The 17,796-nt window shown below is 47.5% G+C and overlaps 1 protein-coding gene across 1 annotated transcript in view; it reads left to right on the top strand.

Annotated features, from left to right (window-relative positions):
- The window catches only part of RAPGEFL1 (Rap guanine nucleotide exchange factor like 1), a 52,121-nt gene that overhangs the window by 16,163 nt on the left and 18,162 nt on the right, over window positions 1–17,796 (top strand). The window contains exons 2-9 of the mRNA XM_080978302.1: window positions 5,955–6,033; window positions 8,085–8,238; window positions 8,468–8,565; window positions 9,744–9,856; window positions 10,401–10,568; window positions 11,125–11,222; window positions 12,466–12,588; window positions 13,683–13,861. Of these exons, the coding sequence (XP_080834428.1) occupies window positions 5,955–6,033; window positions 8,085–8,238; window positions 8,468–8,565; window positions 9,744–9,856; window positions 10,401–10,568; window positions 11,125–11,222; window positions 12,466–12,588; window positions 13,683–13,861 (1,012 nt within the window). The remainder of the gene's footprint in view (window positions 1–5,954; window positions 6,034–8,084; window positions 8,239–8,467; window positions 8,566–9,743; window positions 9,857–10,400; window positions 10,569–11,124; window positions 11,223–12,465; window positions 12,589–13,682; window positions 13,862–17,796) is intronic.

The following is a 17,796-nucleotide window of genomic DNA, read 5'->3' as shown; positions in this document are numbered from 1 at the left end:
CCTTTCTGGGATACTGTCTGGTGCAGTGGAGGCAGGGATCTCTTTCCCAGCGTCACTCTCCATGGACTGCTTCTCCCTTTCCAATTAATTAAGGCTTAGCTCAGTAGCAGGCAGTGAGCCAGCTTGGCAAGCCCACTGGATTGCAGAGTTTGTGATCAGCTCTGCTGAATGAATGGTGTTTAGCCGTGGCCAGTGCTTGCCTGAGACCTTCTGCCCTTCCTGGGAAAGATGCTGGACCCCTTTCCACACTGGTGAGCTAAACTGAAAACACCTTTTAGTGGTGTGATGACTATGTCTCCAGCCAAAAGGCCCTTGGGTGCACTGTAGCAGTGGGGTGTCGGTTCACAATATCTCCTTTTTATTAAACTGCGGTAACTATGCATTGCCCCCACCCCATGAAGAATCTCTATCCTTATGATCACTTACAGAATCAACTCTTTAGAAGATGTCCTCAAGCTCTCTTGGCAGGAGTTAATTAGCAGCAGCATCGGTGACATAATTGCCATAATTCGTTTTTGTAGTGTTTCTCAGCCAACTGAAAGTGTTATTTAATATATTCTATTTCTTAACGTGTGTGTGTGTGTGTGTGTGTGTGTGTGTGTGCATGTAACCTCTGACAACCTCTGCTGCAGAAGGAATATTAATAGCAGAAATCTAAATTATTAAGAATACCTTTTATTATCTCCTGAGTTGCACACCAGCTGATTGCCGCACACACAGTATAAACACATATCAATGGCCAGTTCAGAAAGCAATTATCTTGTGGCCAGGTGGACATAGACTTCTGTGTGCGCTGACAATGTGCATAGCTGCAGCGCTTGCTAAATCTTCCCTGAGCTAACTGCGTGCTGCATTTGATGTGCCCAGTATTGGGTGTGTGTGTGTGTGTGCGCGCGCGCGCAACATCATGCACATTGCGTGTGTGCATGATGACTGTTGCATCGGCCGACCAGGCCTCCTCCCTCTGTAACATTCACATGCCAGGCTGTGCTGGTTGGTCTGGGACAACATCCCACCAGGCTCCTCTGCCCCCTTCAAGATTGGGGTAGGTGGGTTTGCCCCATCCCAGTGGACATGGGGGAGTTGTAGAGGCCTCAGCTCCATCGAGTTGGTATGCCTGCTTCTAAATACCAGTTGCTGGAAATCACAGAAGGGCAGAGTACTCTCCTGCTCGATTCCTGCTTGTGGACATCCCATAGCCATCTGGTTGGCCACTGTGACAACAGGATGCTGAACTAGGTGGGCCACAGGCCTGATCCAGCAGGCCCTTCTTAGGTTCTCATGAGTTTTCCCCACTGGAAATGCACACCCGCTAAAACAGTACAATATTTTTCACTAGTAGAAAATTAAGGAGCTGCTACTTATTGAAGAAGGGACGCAGGTGGCGCTGTGGGTTAAACCACAGAGCCTAGGGCTTGCCAATCAGAAGGTCGGCGGTTCGAACCCCCGCAACGAGGTGAGCTCCCGTTGCTCGGTCCCTGCTCCTGCCAACCTAGCAATCTGAAAGCACGAAGTGCAAGTAGATAAATAGGTACCGCTCCGGCGGGAAGGTAAATGGCGTTTCCGTGCGCTGCTCTGGTTTGCCAGAAGCGGCTTAGTCATGTTGGCCACGTGACCCGGAAGCTGTACGCCGGCTCCCTCGGCCAATAAAGCAAGATGAGCGCCGCAAGTCCAGAGTCGTCCGCAACTGGACCTAATGGTCAGGGGTCCCTTTACCTTTACCTTTACTTGTTGAAGAGGAGCTGTCAGTGAAATTCTGGATGTCTGGACATTTTGAAGAGCCCCAAACGGGGCCAAAAGGTGAGTCAACTCTGTAGATAGATAGACCACAGTATGGCGGGGAAGAAGGCTAGCACCCTGTTTTGTGACTTAAGGTGGATTCAGGCAGAATTTTGTTTTGTTTTTCTGAAGTTTCCTTACCTGATGATGTCTAGAAATCTAGCGGAATCTAGTGGAGGTTTAGCACTATTTCTTTGTTAATCACTTCCAGAAAAAAACAAAAACAAAATCCATGTCAAACCCTGTTAGCCTGGAAAATCCGTAGGGATTTTCCGCTATGATTTTCCCACCATTTACATGGATCACAAAATTTGGACGATAAAATTCGGGGTGGTATCCTGGTGTACAGTTCTTTCCTGACATAGGTGAATGCTGGGGGAACAGAAGCACTCATGTGCATGAAGGGTGGTGAAATGCCCAGTGACGCCTGCTGCTATGTCTTGCCCGGTTTGAGTGAAATTTAGTGTGACGTGGCAGTAGATAGATATATAAAAAGGCACAGTTCCATAATGCAACCGGTACCGCAGTGTAAATGCAGCGTTAGAAACTGTGACAGATTAGAACCAGGCATGCTAGCACAATAACCTCCTAGTCTGAATACATCCTTACTTAGCACAGTGATTAATCCAGCCCACCCTGAGGCATTCTGCTCCTGATATAGAAGCTTGTGTACGGTTTAACGGTTTATTTAGGGGGTGTCAGCCTCGGATTAGAACCCTGTCGCTAGCAAAGGCACAGCACAAAGGTGGCTAATTAACTTCCTCTTCTTCTTCCTCTCCCTCTCCCTCTCTCCTAGTCAGACAGTTTTGATTGTCTGGGAGCCTAGCTCTGAAGATCCCGCTGTCTTTTGATGTCTGGCTGATGCAAGGGATTAACATGCTGGCCTCCTTTCTCTGTCTCTTCCCTGCCCCCAATATACTGAAGTGAATCCAATAGGATTTTCTTGCTCACGAGGGCTATGCTAAATTTGCCAGGAAGCAATAAGTTCACACTACTCCCTTTCCTGTCGTGTGTGTGTGTGGTGCTGTGCAAAGGAGGTAGAGATACGGACAAATTAAAACACATGATTTAGCCCAAGCAGTAGCCATAATCAGGTGGTGTTGTCGGGAGAAAGATGCACAAGAGCAAACATCCCAGGTGTCTCTGACTGGAACCTCTTCTTTCTATTTACGTAACTTCTTTAAGCAACCCATAGTTTAATGGTAGGGAATATGTTTTGCATATAACGTGACACCGCATGTACACACACACACACAAAATCTCCAGTAGGAGAGCTGAGAAACAACTTGGAGGACAACACAGAAGGGATAGAAAGGTTATACACTGGTGTCTATTCCTCTTCCTTCTCTTCCCTGGGAATATATAGGGCAGTGGTGGGGAAACATTTTCAGCTTGAGGCCCGCATTCCCTCATGGGTATCCCTCCACATGTGGCCTTGGCCAGAGACAAAAAATGGGCGGAGCAACAGATGCAACTCTTGCCTGTGTATTCCAGCAGCCAGGCACAAGCCAGAGGTGTCTGCACACCTACACCAGTCTCTCCATCCAGACAAGCAAGAGATAATATCATAGTGTGAAGTCACATTCCAGCCAGGCAGAAGCACTTAAGGGTGCAAAGCTGTGCCGGTGAGGATGTGTGTCCTGAGGATCGGATAGAGAGGCTTAGAGGCTGCATTTGGTCCCTGGGCCTGAGGTTCTCCACCCCTGGTGTAGAGAAACAAAAGCATACCCTCCAACATTTCTCCAATGAAAACCAGGACGTCTTATTCCATCGTCATCATAATTTTATTACTTATACCCCGCCCATCTGATTGGGTTGCCCCAGCCACTCTGGGCGGCTTCCAACATATATAAAAACATAATAAAACATAAATCATTACAAAAATCTTCCCTATACAGGGCTACCTTCAGATGTCTTCTAAACGTTGTACAGTGGTACCTCAGATACGCTTCAGGTTACATACGCTTCAGATTACAGACTCCGCTAACCCTGAAAGAGTGCTTCAGGTTAAGAACTTTGCTTCAGGATGAGAACAGAAATCGTGCTCTGGCGATGCGGCAGCAGCAGCAGGCCCCATTAGCTAAAGTGGTGCTTCAGGTTAAGAACAGTTTCAGGTTAAGAATGGACCTCCGGAATGAATTAAGTACTTAACCCGAGGTACCACTGTATAGTCACTTATCTCCTTGGCTTGTCCATCGCATAACACCATACCCTTCAACATTTCTCTGATGAAAATAGGGATGTCCTAAGGAAAAGAGGGACATTCCGGGATCAAATCACAAACAAGGATGGCTTCTATAAATCCGGGACTGTCCCTGGAAAATAGGTACACTTTGGGGCGGGGGGTCTGCAAAAGGTGTGATGTGACCTAAACCTCATCTAGGCTTTAGGAACTTTGTTCTCCGAGGTAACATTCTCTCCAGCCCCTGATAAAACTATGTTTTCAGTTTTTAAACCTAAAAAGGACTTCATTTGAATGTCTGTTACCTCCTACACTCCATCTTCAGTCTCTTACTAGATGCAAACATGGATGGTTTGAACACAAGCCAAAAAAACCCTACCTTCTCACTTTCAGCTTCATCATGCATCTAGCTGGATGAAGAATTCTGGAGAGCTCACAAGCTTGCATATGGTTTTCTAACGTTTTGGTTGGCCATTATACGGACAGTGAGAGAAGACTCAGGACGGTTTCTGATAGAGGGGAGAGAAACAGACTGAGGAAAACATGAGGAATCAGACTCTTTTCAGGCTCAATGGCTAGATGCTTTGGTTCTGATTAGCATCTTGCTGATACATTAGCCAAGCTGTAAGATAATAGCTTTCAAAATTAGTGGAGCAAATGTTCTGGGAAGAAGCTGAACAATTGTTAAGAGAACTCTGCTGCTTAATTGTTATCAGATCTTTCCCCCTCAGGCATTTTAGGGAAGAGGCAGCTTAGGAGGCCTTATTACTTTTCTGTTTTACAACAAAAATCAGTTGGTTATAGGTGGAGGTGAGGGGTAGTTATTATATACCGTACTTTTTGCCCTATAGGACGCACTTTTTCCCCTCCAAAAATGAAGGGGAAATGTGTGTGCGTCCTATGGGGCGAATGCAGGCTTTCGCTGAAGCCTGGAGAGCGAGAGGGGTCGGTGCGCACCGACCCCTCTCCCTCTCCAGGCTTAGCGCAGCTCTCCGCAAGGCACGGGAGCCTGGCGCTGGGCTCCCACTGCTTGCGGAGATTTGCCTGTTCTGGGGGCTGGGGTCGGGGGAAGCTCGGGCTTCCCCAGCCCCGTGCCTGGGGGGGGGGGGAAATAATTTTTTTTCCTTTATTTCCCCCCAAAAAAACTAGGTGCGCCTTATGGGACGGTGCGTCCTATAGGGCAAAAAATACGGTAGGTGGAGGCGCTTTGATTTTTAGTCTCCTTGTGGGAGGGATATGTAGACTTAATATTAACAGAAGAATTTTAGGAATGGATGGTTAGGGAGGTCTTCTGGTCTTTGGCGGATTGATTTGCAGACTTGTTCCTTGTCAAAGGTCCCTGGTTCACTTATTCCCTGGCATCTCTGGGTAGCGTTGGGAGAGACCCCTGTCAGAAACCCTGGGAAGCCACTGCAAGGCAGTGTGGACATTACTAATCTTCATCAACACCTGGAGCCAAAAGGTTCCCCACACCTGCCCTAAAAGTTGCGCTCTTTGATACCCTCACGTGAAATACACAGGAGCTGATTCTGGTTCATTCCATGCTGCCTTACATAGACACAATTTTGCCACATGTTCAGAGACAACCCGTTCCAGGTGTGAGATGGGACATTAGGAATAGTTTCTGGGTCTGGGTCACACACCACAGCGCACCACTTTTCTGACGGCGTGAAGAAAGAGCTAACAGGAAAGCGGGAAGAGATTCCATTTCCCTCCTCCGTATTTGAGATGAAGGTTTTGCAACGCTGCCTTACCCTGAAAGCCTTCTCTGTCCTCAGTGCTGGGATACAGGAGGCGGGTCCTTTGTAACCAGTTGGATTGGGCCTTGTTATAAACTCCTTGTGACCATGCTTATCTGCCTACGTGCCCTATCCCGTTACATCACTGAAAAGGAAGGGTGGACCGAATTCTTTGTCAGTGCTGTCGCCTTGCACTCTCAGGGCGGGACAGCAGTATAATCCCTCTCTTTTCTTCCTTCCTTGTCTTTTCTCAGACCTGCTGCTAGACGACATCGTCCTCACCCACTCGCTGTTCCTGCCCACAGAGCAGTTCCTGCACCAGCTGCACCAGCAATATCCTTTCTGTGTGATGTTTTGGAACGTCCCATAATGGTTGAAGGGTTGGGGGAAGAAGTGGGGGTGGAGGAGGAATGCATGCCATTCTGACACATTTTCCTGCAGGAGAAACTCTGTTCGGGTCACCTCATATTTCTCGTTCTTGTTGCATAGAACCCTGTGGCTTCTGCAGTTCCACAGGTTTTATTTATTAGTTTTCTTATTTAAGAAAGGTTCATACCTCGCATTTCACTGTGTGTCTCAAAGCAGCTTGCAGAAGAAGAAACAAAACATGCAAAATGTACAGCACAGATTTTTACATCAAAAAAATAGAAAACAGAGCAATGTTATATAGCGCAAAGGCCTTCTGAAATGAAACCATCTGCAATGTAACAGTGATGGTGCCTGCCAGTTTTCTAATGGGAGGGAGTGGGCAGAATGTGCTAATGCAGAAATTTGGCTTTGGAGAACAAATTTAACCTCTTGAGAGTGTGAATTCTTATTGTTGTTGTGCAAAATCACCCTTTCGGTTCCAAGCAGCACGTTATAGCAAGACGTGTGGGGGAACCGCTGATCCACGTGTTTTCCAGTGTGTTCTTGGTAATATGTAGTAGAAAGAAAATATATGATGTCACAGCATCTCTTCACTTCCTGCTTCACTTTATTGGCTGCTGCTTGAAGGAAGCAAGGAAATACTAGCATAATGACATCACATGGGGAGATGTGCGTTGATGATGCCCACCAGTCCCCACTCACCTGCACTTTGGGTCTTACCCTAAGCAGTCTTAACAGTATTGCTATGAGGATAACATTAGATGATACAGTCCTAGTTTATTTTCCCATGTATGTGTCCTTGAACTTTTTGGAGTTTTGGTGGTCATGGTGATGGGAACCATACACCTAATAATAACCTTATGAAGAAATCTGCTCAATCCCACATCATTTGCCAGGCAGATTAAATCTCAGCCTCTAGTGTGTTGCATTTTGGGGTCTGCCGATCAATCTTCCGCATGTTTACTCAGAACTAAGTTCCTCTTCCTTAGGGTGTATAGGATTGCAGCCTTAATCTCTCTCCTTTAGCCTCATCTGTCAACTTCTCTTGTCACACAGGGCTCTCGAGAGAATAAGATAACATTACACAGCTCTGAAAAAATAAACAACCTGGGTGGACTTTGTTAATTTCAGCCAACAGGTAGCAATTAAGCTGCTCCTCCCTGTTAACAGCTCCCACCACCATCACAAATTCTGGTATTGATAGACTGAAGGGGGTGTGGATGTGCGGAATGTGACCTTCTCTGGTTCTGTGAGTTTCTGGTGATGACATACACACAAACATATAACACTGCATTAAAAAATCAGCCCTGGTTTTTTGCATTTCCTTAGGAGCGAATTGTACATGACATTTTGTCTACTCTTATCAGCCATCTCAGTTACCCCTATTTGTTTGTTTCCCATCTCATCTCTGCAACCACAAAATCTCGAAACTTGCTTTCTTTTCCCCCATCGTGGAGACAGTTGAACTTAAATAAACTGGGATTTTCAGGCTACGTAGCTTGCAGGGACAGCCATTGTTTCTTTCATTTGCATTTCTCTCTCTTTCTTCCAAAGAGCTCGGATAGTTTACATGGCGCTAGTTCCCATTTTTGTCTTTCCTCACAACAACCCTCTGAGGTAGGTTAGGCTAATGGAAAGTGACTGGGCCCAGGGTCAGGTGGTGAGCTGGATGTCTTGGGTGGGGATCTGAACGCAGGTTTGAAATGTGAACCACCACACCACTGACATAAATCGAGATTCTCCATATTCTGAATTCTGCACCAAAAGATACCAAAGTCCACAGCCTCCTGGATGGCTGAGGGGTATGCAAACTATATCCATTAATGGAGAATGGGCTTGTTGGCCCGTTAGTGATCTTTGCAGTTTCTGTGATCTGTACTTGCCATCTTGCTATCTGGACCCAGAATCAACCCACCCCATTCCAAACCTCATCACTTCGGCTGTTCTCCTTTCTTCCAACCACTCCCTTCTGTGGCCGCAGCCCCGATATTTTCCCTTGACTTCCATGTGGTCACCTTCATGACAGCGTCGACAATCCCATCACCGCCATGTTGGAAGGAAGGCGAAGCCATGCACCGAAAGCGAGCAGTTTTGGTTATTTTGCTTCACTTCCTCGAGACGTACAAGGGGATCTTGCAGGAGGAGGAGAAAGCAGGCAAAGTTATCAAGGTACACCATGACACCCCTAACCCTACTCTCATTACAACGAGAAACTTTTTAAGAAAAGAAGAATAGCAACGGATTGCAAAGTATTAGTCCAGCCACAGTCCCCCGCCCCAATGTCCTTTTGCCTTACTTGGTGGCAAATAGCCATAGATCCAGGGGGCCCAAAATAGAAGGTACCCCTTCCTTTTATATCAGAGCATGATGGATCAGGCCACTTTCTCTTTTCTCCTAGGACCTGTATCTGCTCATTATGAAGGACTCCTCCCTCTATCACAAATTGGAAGATGAAATTTTGAAGCTTCATCAGCTTGTGGAGACAGTTGAACTCAAGTAAGGGGAGAGGGGGATTGGAATATGGAATGCAGAATTTCTCCTGCATGGGGAAACCTCTCGGGCTGCGTTTCCTAAGTGCATTATGTTGCCGGTACTGCATTCACAAGAACGGGTTTCATATAACCTCCTCCACATCTTGGCAAAACAATTGTTGTGCACAAACTTGGCCGCTTTCCACAGTTGCCATGTTCCTCTGTCACCGCATCTTCCTGGGCAGACCACTGTTTTTCATTTGTGCATTTTCTGGGCAAAGTTACAACAAGATAGCTCAGGTTAAATAAGCCCCAGGACTCCAGGAATTCAAACTTCTGTGTCAGTAGTTGTTCTCCTCATGCAATCACAATCCCTCTCCATATGGAGGAGCTACATGCATACAGTGGCACCCAAGTAGAACGTTTGAACATGGTGTTTGGTGGTGTGCAGGGCCAGATCCCTCCTGTGCAGTCCTGCGACACGCACACACACCTACACACTTTCTTTCTTTGCTTAGAGGGGATGAGATGAACTTCCCCAAAGGTTGCAAACTAAGAGGTCATCTCCTTGGAACTAGAAATCAAGGAGGACCGTGCTCTTAACCACTATGCTATACCTAGTTCTGAATAGTGGAAGCTTTCATAAAGCTGAGGTCACCGCAATCCTTGTTACTTTGCAACCCAAACAACTTACTTATACCTTACATGGTACTGATGTATATAAGAACATAGAAAGCTTAGGGTTTTTCCATATTTACCTTTCGCCCTGTGCTTTCCAGGTCCAGGAGACAACTCTTGGGGTAAATGTTTAGACTCTTCTAATAGTGGCCAGCTGTCTAATGGTGGGTTGTTACAAGCAGCAGCCTACTCTCACAACAATCTCCCTGGCCAAACTGCCTCTGAAATCCCTAAATCATGATTGGGGAACCTGTGGCCCTTCAGATGTTGTGGGACTCCCAACTCCTATCAGCCTTAGCCAGCATGGCCCAGTGGTTGGGGATGATGGGAGTCAAGCCACATCTGCAGGACCCCTGGCTCCCTGCCTCTGCCCTGAATGCTTCTTAGAAACTGCATTCAGAAATTCAGACTCCTTAACCCCTCACAGAATGGCACGGATGCCCTGCTCCTCTGAAAATTTCCCACATTGTGGCCCACGTTGCTTGCCCCTTTTCTAGCTTCTAAATCTTGCCTTCTTGGCCGCAGGGTGACTGAAGAAAGCCATCCCCCCAGCAAGCAAGTCAAACCCCTTTTCAGGCATTTCCGGCGCATAGATTCCTGCCTCCAGACACGGGTCGCTTTCCGTGGCTCAGATGAAAGTGAGTATTAAAGGAGATGAGGGCGTTGGTGACGGTCGTGTTGGGGTTCCCGCTTGGATTGTCTTTAAAAGGGCTGATGAGTGCAGCTGCAGACATGGTTCAGCAATTCCACCCATAAATCCTCCTCATCAAATTACAACCATAGAAAGCTTTGGCAGCACACAAATAATAGAACAAAATCACTTCAAAAGCTTGAGTGAAAAGGTAAACCTTTACCTGGTGCTTAAAGCACCAGGCGGACCTCACTGGGGAGAGCCTTCCACAGACTAGGAGCCGCAGCTGGGAATGCTCCCTCTGACATCACCCTCCAAGTGTCCCTCAGAGGAGGGGGCTGGAGAAGAGCCTCTGGGAAGCCCCTCAAAGTTATGAGGATGAGTCGACAGAGGGGATTGAATCCCACAGCGACAGTAGGCCGAATCCCCTCCTTATTGCAGGATGATTGTTATTTTTAGTTTTTCCCAACCTAAGTGTATTTCTTCACCATGGCTGTCCTTTGCTGGCTATGGATTCCAACCTCCAGCCTCTCGGCTCTGTTTCTTTCTAGTCTTCTGCCGTGTTTACATGCCAGACCACTCATATGTCACCATCCGCAGCCGCCTCTCAGCCTCTGTGCAGGACATCCTCGCCTCGGTGACTGAGAAGCTCCAGTACTCGGATGAGCAGCCCACCCGGGAGGAGGCTCTCATCCTGGTGGCAGTAGCGTCCTCAGGAGGTAACTCCCGAGAGCTGGGGTGGGGGACAAGGCAAGAATGGCAGAGTGACAATTCCCAGAGGGTTTTAACAACCAGTCCCTCTTCCCAGGGAACTCTGGGAATTGTAGCTCTGGGAAGGGAATACGGGTCTCCTTACAACCCTCCGCATTCTTAACAACCTATAGCTTCCCAAATTTTTTAGGAGGAGCTATGGTTGTTTAAAATGGTATCATAATGCTTTTAAATGTATGTGTGAATGTGGCTATAGTCCAACAATATCTGAAGGGGCCATGGGTTTCTGACCCTCTGCCCTAATAGAATCCTGGCCACATTGCACTGTGAGCAAATGCCCTATTTCCATATGCCTCAAATAAGTGATCTACATGCCAGAGCAGAAGGGGTGTTGGGGGAGCAAGAATCCCTGTCCAGTTTGAACTTGAGGAGAAACCCTACCAGACCCTGAATATATATATATAACATTTCCACAATATAAATGATAATACGCGTGTTTTGAGATATGTTCCTGCTGTTGCTCCAGATTGTTCAGGAACTCTTTCTTTCCTTGCTTTTTGCCAGAGAAATCTGTGCTACAGCCCAATGAAGAGTGTGTTTTCACTACCCTGGGGATAAACAGCCATCTCTTTGCCTGCACTAAGGAGAGTTTCCCATCTCTGGTGAGTGAGCTCCTTTCTTCCCCTCTGCTCTGCTCCTCCCTCGGCTGGCAGGGACTTTTTGTCATGCGGGTGCTGTGTTTCTTGGTGTAAGCAGTAGTGTAGAGGTAAATTTTGATGTGCAGGAGCTCTTCATGACAGCTCCTATAGCAGTATATTGTGTAATACCCAATTTATCAGGCTCAGCTGACAGTCATAGGGCATGTTAGGGATGCAGGTGGCACTTTGGTCAAAGCCACTGAGTCTCTTGGGCTTGCCGATCAGAAGGTCGGTGGTTCGAATCCTCGCGACGGGGTGAGCTCTGTTGCTCTGTCCCAGCTCCTACCAACCTAGCAGTTCGAAAGCACATCAGTGCAAGTAGATAAATAGGTACTGCTTCATGGGAAGGTGAACGGTGTTTCCATGCACTCTGGTTTCTGTCACAGTGTTCCATTTCACCAGAAGTGGTTTAGTCATGCTGGCAACATGACCCGGAAAGCTGTCTGCGGACAAATGCCGGCTCCCTTGGCCTGAAAGCGAGATGAGCCCCGCAACCCCATAGTTGCCTTTGACTGGACTTAACCGTCCAGGGGTCTTGTTAGCTAGCAATGGGTGGTGTATTGATAGTATGTTGGAATTTGGCTGAGGAGACCTGGGTTGACATCCCTGATCAGCCAGTTGGCATGACTACGGTCCTATGCATAATTACCCTGAGAGTAAGCGCCATTGAACTCAGGGCCGTGTACTTCTAATTGCATAGATTCAGCTTGTAGAACACATTGAGCTTTAATGAAAGGCCTTCAGCCAGCTGAAATGCAGCCTTTAGATTCTAATTAGCAGTGCAAACAACCCTGCAAAGAAGTGTTACCATTAAATTGCCAGTGTGAAGTAGGAACCCTATCAAGGAAAAGGGGGGAAAGTGTTCAATCTCTGCTTGATTATTTATCTGCACTTCATCTGTCCTAAACCATCACTAGTAAAACCTGAAAGCCTTGTTATCAACTCATTCACTTTCCAGAACAAGGAGGTCCCCTCAATCACCCTGGTGGGATCTGGTAGGCGACATCGCCTCTCTTGCACTGAAAAAGGTTCCCAGCCCCTGCCCCACTGTGAGCTTCTGTGCCTCTGTGGGATCAGGGAGCTGCAGTTGCCAGAAAGACTCCCCCCCACCCCTTGTGCTCTAAAAACACCCAGGTTTTCTTCTTGGTTCTAACACATACATTGGAATCTCTCTCCCTGCTCTCCACAAACTCGGCCTTTCCCCCAGGTCCCTCTCCCTGAGGAAATCCAGGTGTCACCAGGTGACACGGAGATCCATCGAGTTGAAGCTGAGGACGTGGCGAATCACCTCACAGCCTTCCATTGGGAATTGTTCCGCTGTGTCCATGAGGTAACAAAAATGAATTTGCCCCATAGCTGGCGAGCACGGAGGAAACTGGGTGAGGGAGTTGGATTGGGAATCTGAAAATGTTGCAACTTAAGAAGGATGTGCATGGCCTTCAGAAGTGATTGGCAGCTAGGTTAGGGGCCAATATTACAGGCTGGATGAAGAGTTTATTTCAGCGTGAGGGCCACATTCCTTCATGGGCAACCTTTGAGCGGCAGTCACATGACAATGGTGGGCAGGGCAGAGGCCAAAATGGGTGGAGCAACAGTTGTGAGCCTTACCTTGGTTCAGCAAAAGAGCCACGCACAAGGCAAAGGCACTTGAGGAAAGTGCAGAGCAAGGCTGGTGATGGGTGTGGCTTGGGGAAGAGTCCTAAGGGCCAGATAGAGAGGCTGCCAGCCCCTGGGTTCCCTGTCCCTGCCCTAATAGGGTGGTGCCTTCACATTCAGAGCAGCCGCAGATGAAGGATCAAACTGCACGGGATATGAATCGCATGGTTTGCCCTCAAGTGCACGATTCAGGAGACAATTAGCATGTCAGGGAAAGGGATAGTTGTCTCCTTGGCAGCTAGCTTTCTATGTGGAGGGAATTCCGCCGTTGCCCCATCCCAAGGAGCATTCAGTCATGGGAACCCCTCACCCCTCTGAAGTGGTGAAGCCCAGAGACATGGTTTGATCATCTCAATCTGAACTAGGTCCTCAATTCTATTATTCTTATGTTCCCTCTGTGTAATCACTCCTCTGCCCCTTCTCCATCCTTGATATATATAAAGAGGACTGAAGGATGAAGCCACTCCTTTTAACCGGATAGCTGGTGTTGTGGCTGTAAGGCAGGGACACTCAATGTGTCCCCTGCCCAGTGGTGCTGAACTACAATTCCTGTCACCTTTGACAACTGGCAGTGCTGGCTGAAACTGATGCGAATTGTAGCCCAGATATATATATATATATATATATATATATATATATATATAGGGGGGTAACCACATTGGCTACCCCTGCTGTGTAGAGTGAGGCATCCTTTCCCTTCACTACAGGCCAGGGGAGGGCTACAGGCACGCAGGCTATTAACTTCTGCTCTGGCATCTTTGTTTGTAGCTGGAATTTGTGGACTACGTGTTCCATGGGGAACGTGGTCGGCGGGAGACAGCCAACCTAGAGCTGCTGCTGCAGCGCTGCAGTGAAGTTCAGCACTGGGTGGCCACGGAGGTGCTGCTGTGCGAGTCGCTGGGGAAGCGGGCCCACCTGCTCAAGAAGTTCATCAAGGTGGCAGCCGTGTGAGTGCCGCATCTTAACCCTTTTCTGTCTGGGGCCAGGGTAGAGACATGCAAAGATCAAGCCTTTGGCGACTGTTTGAAGACTTTGCACAACCTGAACACCTTCTCTTCTTTCTCACAATGCATTCTGAATCCCCCCCCCCCCGGTTTTCCCAATTAACGGCGGTGTCACTAAGTTACGGAGTTGCGTAAGAAGCTCTGCATGTTAGAAATGTTGCTCAGGTGCACCTTTGGCTTTCTGAGATTTGAGCAGGAGCTTGTCCACACATTTTCCAGCATCACAAGGGCTAGGAACTTTACTAAATCTGAAAGCTGAGATTCTGCACCTGCTGCGCTTTTTCTGCACTCCTACAGAATCACATCGCACACCCAGCCTCAAGTTTACAAAGTAGTCGCCTCTGTCCAACAGAGTTCCTGCAGCTACTCTAAAATCTGAGAAAACAGGGTTGCAATAGTTTTGGTGAAATTTGCTTTATCGCCGCTTGGACATGTAACTGGCTCTCCATGCAGTAAGAGACACAATTTGAGAATACATAGCATGTATTAATTTGAATCCCCTCTCTGAGATTGTGTGCCTTACTTGCATGGGGTGCCAGTTTCAGTTCTGTCCAAAGTGGAGGCTGTTCTGTTCTGATAGGGCAAAAGGGGCACTGTGTCATCAACCTCAGTCTGCTTTAAACCAATCCCTGCCTTCCCTACCTTCTTTCTTAGAACCAGTCCAGTGGGTGACACTGCTTGGCCGCTTCTTCCTTAGTCCCATTGTTGCCCTTGTAGAACTCAGCAGGGAGGAGTGTGGGGACAACGCTAGAATTAGTTGGCTCTGCCTGCCTACTGCCAGTCTGCCTACTGTCTTCCTCCTCACCAATCCCAATGGCCACCACTGCCTGTGCAGTAATTTGGGCTAAATGTAGTTGGGTTTACCCGCTAAAATCTTTCCCCTAAGAATGGACGATCATGTTTTATTGAGCAAAAGTGCCCCACACACCAGTAGAATAAGTTACCTTCAAAGTAGCCTTCAAATTATGTTTGCCACCCCTTTTCCTTTCTGAGGCTCCTGTATCCTTAAGGGCTGCATGATAGGCAGAGAGCCATCACAGGGGGCATTTCCAGGCACAGAGAGGCAACAGTGGGGGGAAATTCACTTGCCAAATTCCTGCCTATTCAATTGCTGCTCCAAGCATTGGAGCCCTACCAAGAAAAAGGTGTCAAATCCTACCCAGAAGAATTGGAGCTATCTGAACCCACAATCATCTACCCACTGCTTCCAAGTCATCACCGTAGTTTTGGTAGTGGCAGCGGCATCGAATGACTGAGGTGGTTTTGGCAGCAGCAGTGAGTAAGCAAGCGGCCAACATTGAGAGCAGGTTGGAGTGCTCTGGGAATGCGGAGAGGCACTCCAATCTCCTCCGATATTTCCCAAAGGCTGCTGAAACACTGGAGAGGATCAGATTGGTCCTTCCTGCTTTCAGGGTGTTCCCACCAGCCAGCCATGGTGGTGGCTTTTCTCAGCTTTGCTACAGAACCTGCCACCCAACCCACCATAATTGTAGTAGTGGCGGCTTGCTCAGGGCCACTGTGTCTGTGTGGTGAGTGTGGATGTGTCTATATGGGGAGGATGTGTTATGCATGTTCGGCATTTGTGGTGCATGTGTCTGTATGTGTGGTAGCCGTGCCCACCACTTGGACATGGCCCTCAGAAAGTTAGGGAGCTGTCAATGCAATCCTTGGGTTGAAAAGGTTAGCCACTCCTGCTTTGATTAGCACCTGGACGCAATAGCTTCCTTTGCCTCACTGCTTCCTGCTGAGCACACTGGTGAATTGCCCCTTCATTTCCCCACAGTCAGTCCTGCTCCTCATGTGGGTGGGTTAATGCCTGAGTTTCTCTTACCTTTTGTAACAAAGCAAATGATGACCATGAAAATATGACTGTAATTAACCTATTTATCAGCAGATATGCATAGGAACGGATTGATTAAGGGGAATTAATCATTATAGCTTGGCTGCACTCAAGAGAAAGCAAACTGGAAGCAGAAACTGCACAAAGGAAGCTTCTAATTAAAGCTGTAGGGTGTTTTTGCTGAACAGGATTTAACTTCTGAGTAAAAAGTATAGAAATATATTGATCTGGGGGTCTGGTTTTGTCCCGTTATATTAAGCAGCCCATTGAACCTCCATTTTCATTCTGTTTCCAGGCAAATGCAGAAAAGTAATGCCTCAGCATTACTCAAGTCCCTTGTCTGTCAAACTGCTTATAACTAGGGCTGGGCAAAATTTGTGTTTGGAATTGATAATGAAGCATAAAGTTCATTTGCATAGGCTTGGTTTGCAAAGTTGTAATCTGAAACCTTTGAGGAAAATAAATCCATGGAGAAGGAAATGTTTTATTAAGATGTGCAATTGTTTGCAAAGAGGCTATAAAGAGCTTCCTTATTCTGAGTCAGACTACCAGAGTGCAGTGCCAGAAATCTGTGGGAGACTGGGCTGAACAAGAATTTCACTGGATGAAGATTGGGGTGGGGCTTCAGTGCCCTGCAAAATAGAGGGGAATTGCAGAATAAGTTGTGCAAATGTACTTAATTTATGTAATTTTTACATGTTGTAGAATTCAGAATTTTACTTTTTGTTTGTTTGCTCCGCACAAAGTGCACATGGCCCCAGCCATGCTAAAAGTGTACCGTAGCTCCTCAGGGTAAAGGTAAAGGTAAAGGTACCACTGACCATTAAGTCCAGTTGTGGACGACTCTGGGGTTGCGGCGCTCATCTGGCTTTACTGGCCAAGGGAGCCAGCATTTGTCTGCAGACAGCTTCCGGGTCATGTGGCCAGCATGACTAAGCCGCTTCTGGAAAACCAGAGCAGCGCAGGGAAACACCGTTTACCTTCCCGCCAGAGTGGTACCTATTTATCTACTTGCACTTTGATGTGCTTTCAAACTGCTAGGTTGGCAGGAGCAGGGACCGAACAATGGGAGCTCACCCTGTCACGGGGATTCAAACCACCAACCTTCTGATCGGCAAGCCCTAGGCTCTGTGGTTTAGACCACAGTGCCACCCGCGTCCCAAAGTGCACCCGCACCTCCTCCGGGTGGTGCCTGTCAAAACAGAGATCTGAGCATGGTGGCATTTGGCGATTAATAAATAAATAAATCTCAAGACTCTTCTTCTAACTGTATTCCAGTGCAGGATTATTGCTCTGTCCCAAGTGTTTTGAATACACATTGGCTGCACTAGCACAGAACACTAATCTATGGTTTGCTTCCCCATGACTTGTTCAACAAACCACAGATTTCACAGATAAGCAAACAAGCCATGCCTTGCTTCTCTAAAGCTTGGCTTGCTTCCCAGTTGCTTTTGCCTTGTGCCTCTGTAGCTTGGTGAGTGTATTGGGTGTGGAGTGGGGGTGGGGAAGTACCCAAACAAACCATAGTTAAGCATAGTTTGTTAGGGTTCAGACATGCCAAATCATGGTAATGACATCATGGTTTGTAAGCCAACCACAAACCATGGCTTCACATTATGGCTTGTATCCAGAAATACAAGCTGCTGGATTGACTTCAAACATTCGGACAAGCCATACTTCAGCTAAGCACACTGTGGCTTTGTGTTATGTATGAACCTTTATGGTTAGCTGTTTCCTAGTCACTCTTTCCCACCGAAAGGGAGACTGAAAGAAGATGTTGGGGAAAGGGGGTGGATTAAGAGTTTAGTATGGGGGAGAAACCATGAGGCAGTGAAGCCAATGGTCTGCAGATGCAGGGAAGGGGTAGTGTGGGGCTTCGTGAGTGGAGACTACAGGCGACCACCTTCCCATGTGGTTCCATGTTCCATGTAGTCAGCTTTTGGTCATCTTCCAATTTTGTGAATTCACCCTGAAATATTCATGTCTGCAGATGCCCAAAGTCTGTGCCTTTACACTACAAAATTGCTGCTGCTTTCCC

This window comes from Podarcis pityusensis, assembly GCF_964106645.2.
Source record: "Podarcis pityusensis genome assembly, chromosome: 13".
In the NCBI taxonomy this organism is placed as follows: domain Eukaryota; kingdom Metazoa; phylum Chordata; class Lepidosauria; order Squamata; family Lacertidae; genus Podarcis; species Podarcis pityusensis.
The sequence above is the reverse complement of the archived record's forward strand: the minus strand, read 5'-3'. Positions and strand labels throughout refer to the sequence as shown.